Source organism: Dasypus novemcinctus, chromosome 13, assembly GCF_030445035.2.
Source record: "Dasypus novemcinctus isolate mDasNov1 chromosome 13, mDasNov1.1.hap2, whole genome shotgun sequence".
Taxonomy (NCBI): domain Eukaryota; kingdom Metazoa; phylum Chordata; class Mammalia; order Cingulata; family Dasypodidae; genus Dasypus; species Dasypus novemcinctus.
This window is the reverse complement of record NC_080685.1, coordinates 13551714-13562090: the sequence shown is the minus strand read 5'-3', so window position 1 is coordinate 13562090 and position 10377 is coordinate 13551714. Positions and strand designations below refer to the sequence as shown.

Sequence of the window (10377 nt, the reverse complement as noted above, 5' to 3'; positions counted from 1 at the left end):
ATCTTGAAGAGTGAATCAAACTTGTAAAATGAACAGGTGGATAGAAAAGGAATAGTGAATCAGAATATGGGTTCATTGGTGTGGGACCTGCAATGAATTCCTAAATTTAAATTAAAAATTAAACATATTCGGGTGAAGAAAGCCCATAGCAGGGGCACCAAAACATGTCTTTCAAAACAACTGTCCGTAACAGTCAAGAAGGGACAAATATGAGATGAAAACTTTGTGGTCCCTAACAGCAAACAGAAAGCAGCAAGCCAGTTCTTTAAAATATAAAGCCCTTCAAGGTAGCTGACATTATTTGTAGTTCTCTCATGTTTTTACAGCCAATAGGTCAAACTATCAGGTCTATGGGGCCTTGACCGAGGAAAAAACATGGTCAGTTATTTACTGAGAACTAATATATGCTCGGATTTGTGCTCCGTACTTTTAAAAATTTTCCCTACAGAAGAAAACATCAACAGACGATATAATCCACAGGGGCTGAAGTCCACGGAAGATGAACTGGGCGGGGGTGGGAGCTTTGGGGTAGGCAGAGTCCGCAAGCAGTAGCCTCATTTCTCTACCCTTTTACCAAGTTCAAGGGCGTGTACTGGCAAGAAGGGGCGCTTCCGATCATCTTTCGGGGCTCTGACTCTGATCCAGCGCAGGCGGGGAGCGAACACCCATTGTCCTGAGAGGCCAGAGATAACGCCGCTGGACTCCTGGGCCCCTCGCTGCTGGGTCAAGGCGGGGACCCTTCGGTGGCGTCAACACCCGCCCTGAGGCAACCTCGGCTCTAAGCGCCCCCTTTCCTAGTCCGGGAGTCTGAGAACAGCGGGGTGCGCAGAACACGCTTCCTGGGGGTGAAAAGGCTGCCGACCGCCATCCTTTGCATTTCCTCCCACCCCCGCCGCGACGACAGCGCTGAGGCACCAGATCCGTCCAGGAATTTTTTTAACCCTCAGACTTTGTCTCCGGTCCTCTCTGTTCGTCCCGCGGCAAGCGGCAAGCGTGCGCACAGTCCAATTCCCCAAAGGCTGTGCAGGAGGCGGGTGCTGGGGGCGGTCAGCAGCAGGGCACGGCCAGAGGCCTGTAGCGGAGCCGCGTACCCGCGGCCCGAGGTAGAGTCGGTGCCGACCGCGAACGGCCCAGGAGCGCGCGAACTCGGAAACGGACGCGGCCTGACTCCTTTCGCTTTCCGTAGCCGCCCACGAACGCCCGGTTTCGGAACCCGGACGGTTCTCTGCGGCTGACCCGCGGTCCTTCAGCTGGGAGCGCTTGAAACGCCAGGCCCGGGGTAGGTCGAGGGGAACTGCGCCTCGGGGGACAGCCGGCGTCAGGGGCGGCTTCGGCCGGACGCGCCACCGAGGGGGGGACTCGAACGTCACGCTCCCTCCCTCCGAGGGGGACGGGCGGGCCAGGGTCGGGCCTCCCAGCCCCGCTGACGCGCCCCTGGGCAGAGTCCGGCCCGGGTGAGGCGCTGCAGGGGACGAGCGAGCGCCCAGAGCCGGCGGCAGGCTCCGTGCGGCGGCCGAGCGCCTCCTGCGAGCCTTCGCCCAGCCCCGGGCTCGCGGCCCGCGGCGCCCGGAATGCCGAGCACCTTCTCGACTGGAGGGACTCGGGGCGGTTGCCTGCCCGGTACTTCCACGACGGCGCCTTTCGCGATTCATCACAGCCTCCATTTTTCTCCCCGATTTTACACACGTCCTTGAAGATGCCGAGTCCTTTCACTGCAGTAGTAAACATTGGGAAACGTAGGGTACCTGAATTCCTTTAATCGTTTGTAAAACGCAGCTCAGGGCTTCATTTGGAAGCGACGTGATAGCGGCTCGACCTGTCCAGGTGGATACTTTCGGGGAATGGTTGGTTGACTGTAAACCTTTGGCTTAAATTGGGTCTTTCTCTGGTCGCTATGTAAATAATCAATGTGGCTATGGCAATTCTGTAGCCATTCTTTCCCCCTCGTTAGTGCTTCCTGAATTTTACCCAGCAAAACAAAGGGCTTGGAGGTTTTATCTAACGTGTGTAAATTAATGGCAGATTGGGGTTACATTTAGGTGGTAAACCACTAGGGGAGTAGGTTTTTTTTTTAAAAAAATAGAGACAAAGTAATAGATTTTGACAGTGCGTCAGAAGCTGTCTTTAGTTTTGTTTTCCTTTAGCTCTGCTTAGTCATCAAGTCTTCCCTGGAGCTATTAAACGTAGTATTGATGGGTACTTTAAAAAGAACATATTTTTATTACAAAAGATGTGAACTTACAAATCATGCACTTGTGTAGAACTCCCATACAACATCCCTTCACCAACACACCGCACCGTTGTGGAACATTTGTTGCAGATTATGCGGTGATAGCATCAGGCTCTTACCACCAACTCTGTACCACAGCGTACATTTGACACTTATTTTCCATACTTCCCCAATTATTAATGCAGTACATCTTTGGCACTGATGTAAGAATATTACAGTATTGCTCTTAACTATAGTCCACAGGTAACATTAATTGTATTTTCCCCATGCTTCTCTACATTCCATCACCCTGTTCTAGTCCAAAGAAGGACATTCTTGCACTTGTACATGATGGGTACTTTTATCCCTAAAAATGTGGCTGATGCCTCACCTTCCACCCCCACCCCCGCCTTTTTTTTTTTTTTTTAAGCAGCAGAAAAACTATCTTATTATAATGCAGCCCCCCCTTTGTTTAGTTTGGAGGAGGAAGAGCAATTACTTCTATTAGTAATAATGGCTAACAGTATATAACACTTACTGTGCCACTGTAATTAACTCATTTAATCCTGAGAACAAACCTATGAGGTGAATACTGTTTATTACTCCCATTTTACAGACTAGAAAAGAGAACTTAAATGAATACCACTGATAATTGTACGTGACTGTTTGAGTACAATTTGCTATTATTATATTTTAATATTTTAAATAATAAAACCCATGTTAGAGATTTTGCAAACTGATATGTTTGTTTTGTTTTTTAAATTAAAAAAAAATTTTCTCTCTCCTTCCCCTCCCCCTGCAGTTGTCTGCTCTCTGTGTCCATTCGCTGCGTGTTCCTCTGTGACTGCTTCTATCCTTATCAGTGGCACAGGGAATCTGTTTTTTTTTTTGTTGTGCATCTTGTTGTTGTGTCACCTCTCCGTGTGGGTGGCACCGTTCCTGGGCAGGCTGCACTTTCTTTCGCTCTGAGCGGCTCTCCTTATGGGGCGCACTCCTTGTGCTTGAGGCTTCCTTATGCGGGGGACACCCCTGTGTGGCAGGGCACTCCTTGCGCGCATCAGCACTGTGTGTGGTCCAGCTCCACGTGGGTCAAGGAGGCCCGGGGTTTGAACCGCGGACCTCCCATGTTGTAGGTGGATGCCCTAACCACTGGGCCAAGTCCACTTCCCTGCTGATAATGTTTTTTAAATCAATATTTCCTGCTCTCATAATCCACATGTAAGCATACTAGGTAAGGATTGGGGTCAAGTCTTTGATTGTAATAGGATCCTATTTTTTGGTATAGATCGGTAAAATATTTGTAATTTAAATTTAAAAATAGTTATAAGAAAAATGATGAATGCTTATTTTATTTTCTGTTTTTACATTACACAGGACAAGTTTCAATCTGGACAAGGCTTTAAATGAAATTTACTTAAAATCGTAGATATACAGGGAAGAGAGACTCCAGTTAACAATAAGGTGGAAAGAATGATGTTGGCTTTAAACAATCTACAAAATGTCATCTCTAACCCAGTAAGTGACTTCCATTAAATTACCTTTTACCTGTGGCAGGATTGAGAACAAATCTAACGTAATAGTCATTAACCATGGCTGGGGGGAAGGAGGGGAGAAAACAGTTCAGTAACTAAAGCTCCTACTATGTGATAGGGATAATGGGGGTTGCTGACTAAAAAACAGATTGGGCCCTTGTCCTCCAGGACCCCAGCCTGGTGGAGAAAAAGGACACAGTTAAAATGAAATGCCTTGAGAATAATGTTATGGACAGAGTTCATGGGATACAAAATTGAGGGAATGCCAGCTTTGACAGGTTGGTCACGGACTAGGAGGAGTGGAAAGAGGAGGCTCAGATTATCTTTAGACAGTTATAAAACATAATTTTCAAAGGAAATGGATTTCTTTACAAATTTATCTTTTTCTTTTTGAATTAGAACTGTTTGTGATACGTGAATGTCTCAGTTTTCCCCTCCGCCTTTCACATACTACTTGGTACTTGAGCAGGGAAAACGTCAAGAACTAGTGGTGGGACAGAGGATGAGAAGAACTAAGGCATTTGTCCAGACTTCACACTGGTCCAGGAGCCCCTGAATATACAATATATGCTTTGGACAGTAAAGAAATTGTTTTAATTTTATGTGGTAATGAGAATTCTAGAAATGTCTAGTTTCCACTTATCAGAAGCCAAATCCTAAATTTAAATCTCAGATTAGGGTAGCTGTTTTTTTTCTAACGTCCCTTAGAGACTCTTGGCTTATTGAAAGAGTCTTTGAAATAAGGCCCTAAACCAGTCTTGTTTATGTATGTGGGTTTGTTTTTTTGTTGTTGCCTTGAAGTCAGTGAGACATTTAAAATGGATTTTGTGTATCTTAGAGTTAAAAACATCTCAAGGTTATATAGACTGATGTTCTGAAAAGTTAGGAAAAAAAAAGAAAAAAAGACTGCTTTTTTTTGCCCAGGGTGACTGACCTGTACCTTGACTCAAGCCAGTGGGATGGAATGGATGGTCAGGTGACACCATTCAGCTCTGTCCTGCATACACAAAGATGCCACATTTGCATAGTATTTAGAAAATGATATGGTAGATTAAAATCCCTCTATATCTTGATAGTAACACACCACTGATTCCTTTGATTTCTGGGGTTAGCAAATCCCCCTCCCCCGCATTGTAGAGTGGAAACAAACAAAAAAATAGGCTTTCATTTCCTGATAAAGGGAATCTGGATAAATAGTGCTGCTTTGGACTTTAGAACAGTAAATATATTTAGGGCTCTGAAATGGACTCATTGCTGTTCTGAGGATAGTTCATTATAACAGGTTGCCAAGTTTGATATTTTTGGCAAATAGCTTGTTTCAGCATTTTTCTTTTCTTTTAGTTTTTCTGTTTTATAGTCAGTTTTCACAAGCAGAAAAGGGTAGAGGTAAGACTGAACTGAATGGCAAGAATAACATTTTTCTTTGTCTTTAACTTCCACTTACTGTTAAGTATTTATAGCACTGAGTGTCCATACTGCACTAAGGTTCTTCTCTTTTCCCGTTTGCAGCTGGTTGCCCTTCCAGTGCTCAAAAGACAAAAATGAGACTGCAAATAACTTATTAGGTATCTTAAGTCAATCAGTTAGATTATTTTACAACTAGATATAGAAAAACTGTTCTCTTGAAACTGGGTTATGTTGTTATTTATCAGTTTACACAAGGAGGAAGTTTTTATTGAGTTTCTACTATAGTCCTTATTAAATGTTATGAAGACACAGAACTACCACCTTTTAATTTTATTTCAGTTTGGTCTACATTGGTGGTAGACAAATTCTGTCCATAATAGCTTGTCTTGGAAAGGAAAAGTTGTGTAACTGGCTTAAATTTTTTCTCTTGTCTACTATATTTCTTGGACTAGTTCAGTTAATAGAATTTCAAGATTTAGAAATGTCAGGCCCACTTCTCTTTCCATTCACATTCAGTGAATAATTTAGAAGATAGTATCTTAACTTCATACCAAAAATGGCGTCAATGAAATTTGTTGTTTGGCAGCTCAGTATCTACCTATATGTTTCATTATTATTGCTATTTATAGAATTCTTAAGATGTGATTAAGTGCTGGCTGGTTAAGAAGTTGTTTAGAAATGAAACAGATTGACATGGTTTTTACTCCAAGGTAATAAAATTTAACATTAATCCCATCCAGTACTGAAAATCTCACCATTCCAGTTTCCTTAGGAAACTTCCTTCCACATCTATCCTTTCTCCTTAGCATGCTAAATATCTCCCTTTTTACCTTATAATTTAATCTTAAAACACAAAGCAAGAAAACCTTTCTTTTTTAACCTCTGAGGTCCCTACCATCTTTTGTTCCATTGTTTTGCTGACTACTTTTTTTTAAGGTTTTTAAAATAACATTTTTTTTCAACCTTTTAACTGTGTGATATAGAAAAGTAGAAAACGCAGGAAGCAAAGAACACAAAAATCATCCAGAATCACAAGCAGTTAACAGTTTGACCTGTCCTTCTAGGCCCTGTGTGAGTAGACACACAACTGTGCGTCCATTTTTACTGCGCGTACATTTTTATGTGGTTGCAATCACATAGAATGTATGACCTTGCCATCTTTAGTCCAAACCAGCTTTTGCGGTTTTTCCATTTCCATCAGTGTCCTACAGCTTGACTTTTGCCTCCTCCCATGTTACCTAGACCTGAATGGTGTGAAGTTAATCTCTCTTCAAAATTTAAAGCCACATTTATGGCAAATACAGAGGCTTTTCCTTTTATTATTATTTTAAGAATTTAAAGACAATTTATATGTAAATCATTTTAAAAATGAAACAGTATTTGAGTGTTTCAGGGAAACATAAGATTCTTACCATCCTGGTGTTCAGTTCCCATTACCCAAGGCAATCACTTTTACTGTTTTTGTTTTATTTTTGGTATATTCTTCTTGAGGTATATTGTGAATACCCAAGGGAGTGTGTGTTGTGTGTGTCACCTTTTAAATAACCTGTTTCTTGATGTGCAGGTATCTACTATATGTTATGTGCTCAGTTTTTTCCACTTAACACATTTTAGAGAAATCCATACATATAGTTCTCACTTTTTTTTAAGATTTATTTATTTATTTATTTCTCTCCCCTCCCCTACCCCGGTTGTCTGCTTAGTTCTCACTTTTTAATGGCTGTATAATTAATCCATTGTGTGGGATGTACTCTAGTATATTTGACCATTCCCCTGGTAAAGGACCATTTCCTTTTGTGACTGTATCCTGTGCTGAGGTATATATCCATGTGCACACGTGCTCGTCCTTCTGAAGGATAACCTGTAAAAGTAGAATGACTAGGTCAAAGAGTACAATAGCCATTTCATTATCTTTATTTTCTCCGATCTTCCTTAAGTTTTTTCCGTGTTAAAGATATTGACAGTCCTCCCCTTACTGAAGTTTACTCTTCCTTTGACTTCCTCCATGTTCTAAACTGCTTCTAGTTGTACTGCCCTGCTTCTTCTGAGCTTTTGCTCTTCTTCCTCTTCTCTCCCTTTGTGTCAGGGGTCTCCAAGACCACCCACGGCCCACTGATTTGCGAGGCATATAGTTGAATGAGTGTGATTTATTACAGTGGAAGGACGCAGAGCAGGATCAGCAATGGGAAGAGGCACAGTGGACAATGTCGGAGAGACATGGTACAAGCTCTCAAGGGGCCTCCCTGAGTAGAGTCCCCCAGGATCCACCTAATTTCCCCAACAGTGCCTTGTGGCAACGAGTAAAATGTTGTCTACGAGAGAGGCTCATGAGAAACTTGGGCAGATGGGGAACTGCTCACGTAGTCACCCTCCGCCTGGCACACACCAGAATCCCAGAGGGAAGGCAGGTATTCCACGATAACCATAGTGTTTGCCCAGTTGAGTACAGTGAACTACCCTTCTCAGTTAGGACAGTGGGTACCATCCCCAAATCCAGGTTTCCAGATGTTCACCAAGGGCTAGCCTTGTACACAGGCCTTCCTGAGGGAGCAGCCAGCCAGACCTGCTGGGTAACTCCTACACACCCTCTCATTTCAGAAACCCTTGAGGCTTTGCCCCCTGAGTTTTGCTCTCTCTCAATTTCTTTATACTTTGACATCTTTACTAATCAACTCTACTCTTTTAAATATGAGTTCTGGCTAGTCATCTAACGTGTGGTACTGCATCTCCACCTCCTTTCGGTATATTTGCTCTTAGCTGTCCTGCCTGTCCTTCAGACTAAAAGTGTTCAAAACGAAACTCATCATCTCCCTTCAGAAACCTAGTTTCCTTCCCACTTTCACCATTTTATGTAGTCATTTTTTGGAAATCTCTCCTCTTTATGTCTCCTTTTTCCCTCCCTTGGCCTCTGCCACCAACCTGGATCATGTCTTTCTTGCCTTACACCAGGCTTAATGGAAGTAGTTGGGTCTGGCTGAGGCCCTGACCTCCAGTGTGTTTTACCCACACTGGACTGTTTTTCCTAAATTTTCATTATGTCTTTCCAAATCTGGCCCTGATTCTACCTTATTTCTTACTATCTCCCAGATATGTCCCCTCCCCAGCCCTCCATTTCACTGCCCTTGTAAACTGTTTCCACCTGGAAAACCTTCCCCCTCTTCTCTACCAAATTATATTCTATCCCATTCAAATCACACCTTTTCATAAGCTCGTTTTGGCTACCTCAGAATTCTTTATCATGTTTTCCTGAGGCATTTATTTGACACTTATTTTACTCTCTCCTATTTTGTCAGATATTTTATTAGTCAAAGATCTAAGTTGTAAGCAACAGAAACTGTCTCTCATTTATCAGAAAAGGAATTAATTAAATGTCAGAGTAGTTCTCAGAATCCCTAGGAGGACTGAAGAACCAGGCTTGGAGACTCCACTGCTACCCACAGACCCAAAATCTTGCTGTGGACTATTCCCAAAAGAGACATCTATCTGATGCCACTGTTGGGCACAGGTGGCGCTGTTTGCACTGCCAACACCACCAGTGCCCCTGCTGCCTCTGGGTCTGGATGTAGCTACTACCTGATTGTCAGTGTGCATACTGCAGCCTGCTGGTTTCCTCTTGTCACCAGTTCTCACTCAAAGTCTGTGATGGGTTCTGATTTACAGAGTTTACTCATATGCCCTGTTGTAGCTATAATCTAGATTGAGTTCTGATCTTCCTAAGAAAGGGGATTTTCTAAATCTGGAAGGGAATTTAGATTGGAGGCTGCCAAACAGAACATTACATTTCTACTCTAGTTATCTTTTCATGGGCATCTGACTTCTCCCCAATGATATTAAAAGCTCCTCAGGGACAGAAGTCTCATACTGTTTTCTAGCTGTATTCTCACATAGGGCCTTGCATATAACGTATTTAATAAGTGATCATAAAATGGAAAAGGCAGTATGAATCAGCTAAGATGTTGTGCCAGCAAGTAACACCAATACTAAGTAAAACTCAAACTTTATACTATTGTCTCCAGTGGGATCATATTTGCATTTCAGTTTGTTAACATAAACTAATAATTTTTTGTGAAGTTGTGAAGCATCAAAGAATCTAGCTTGGAGGTGCCTAGAAAACAAGCAAAACAACTTCTTCCTGTGTTTGCTTTTATAGGAGCAAATAGTTGTGAGTTTAATGAGTGGGCTGCAGGGCATTTTGTCTCGCTAACATGGTCCAAAAAAGTTTGGTTTTCCTGATGTTGTAATTTAGGGTATTTTCTTAAGTAGTTGTTTCTCCCACTGGAACAACTTATTAGCAGTTGTGAACAATTTACTAGCAGTGGTAGGAATAGATTGTTTGGTCTCAAAAAGCTCTTTCCAGCTCTAAAGTTAAAAATGTAATTTAAAAATGTAGTTGTGAAAAATATAAATGCTTATTATAGAAATCTGGGAAATGTAAAAATATATAAAGAAGAAAGGTAAAATCCCATTCCCCAAGAAAATATTGTAACATTTAAAATTTTTCTTTTTGGTTTTCTTTTTAATGTTTATATTTATTATTGACTTCGTTGAAATCATACTATATGTAGTTTTGTAAGTTACTTTTTCACTGATGTTTACATCATAACATTTTTATGGCTGAACATTCTGCATATATATAATTTTTATATATATACTTTTTTTTTTTTTTTTGAGGTAGTAGGCCTGGAGATTGGACCCAGAACCTCCTATATGGGAAGCTGGCACTCAATTATTGAGCCACATCAGCTTCCCTGAGTTGGTTTTTTTCATTTGTTTTGCTTGTTGTTTGTTTTTATTTTTCAGAAGGCACCAAGAACCAAACCTGGGACCTTCCATGTAGGAGGCAAGCACTCAACTGCTTGAGCCACATCCGCTCCCAGTATATATACATATTGAAGTTACAAAAAGTGTTCTCACTTTATTAAGAGGTTTATACTATGTAAGATGCCACTATATATTCTTGGAATCGGGTGTGGCCTGAAAGACCAGCATGTGTTACTCTTTGCACATTCTGCGCACACACAAACCAACCGCTGTGATGTGTGGCTGTAGGCACAGTCTTTTTTCATGTGCTGGTCTGATGCTGCTTCGGTTCATCCCCCCACCCTGCTTTCAGCAGTTGTCCCGACATCAAATGAATAATTGACTTCCATAACTTCTCATCTTGCTTAAGGCGACAGCAAGCTTGTTGGCCCAGCCTGCTATACGGCAGCTGCTTAACTGCCCAGGGAG

At 42.2% G+C, this 10377-nt stretch overlaps 1 protein-coding gene across 4 annotated transcripts in view; it reads left to right on the top strand.

Annotated features, from left to right (window-relative positions):
- Window positions 1–885: 885 nt before the first annotated feature.
- Window positions 886–10377, top strand: part of LGALS8 (galectin 8) — a 29768-nt gene continuing 20276 nt past the window's right edge. Inside the window, exons 1-2 of one of the 4 annotated variants that reach the window (XM_004473135.5) lie at window positions 886–1279; window positions 3584–3724. In XM_004473135.5, coding sequence (XP_004473192.1) covers window positions 3680–3724 — 45 coding nt within the window. In that variant the 5' untranslated portion in view covers window positions 886–1279; window positions 3584–3679. Of the gene's footprint in view, window positions 1280–1303; window positions 1825–3583; window positions 3725–10377 lie in introns of those variants that run through there. The other 3 variants (XM_004473134.5, XM_058309498.1, XM_012530856.4) reach the window with 3 other exon arrangements.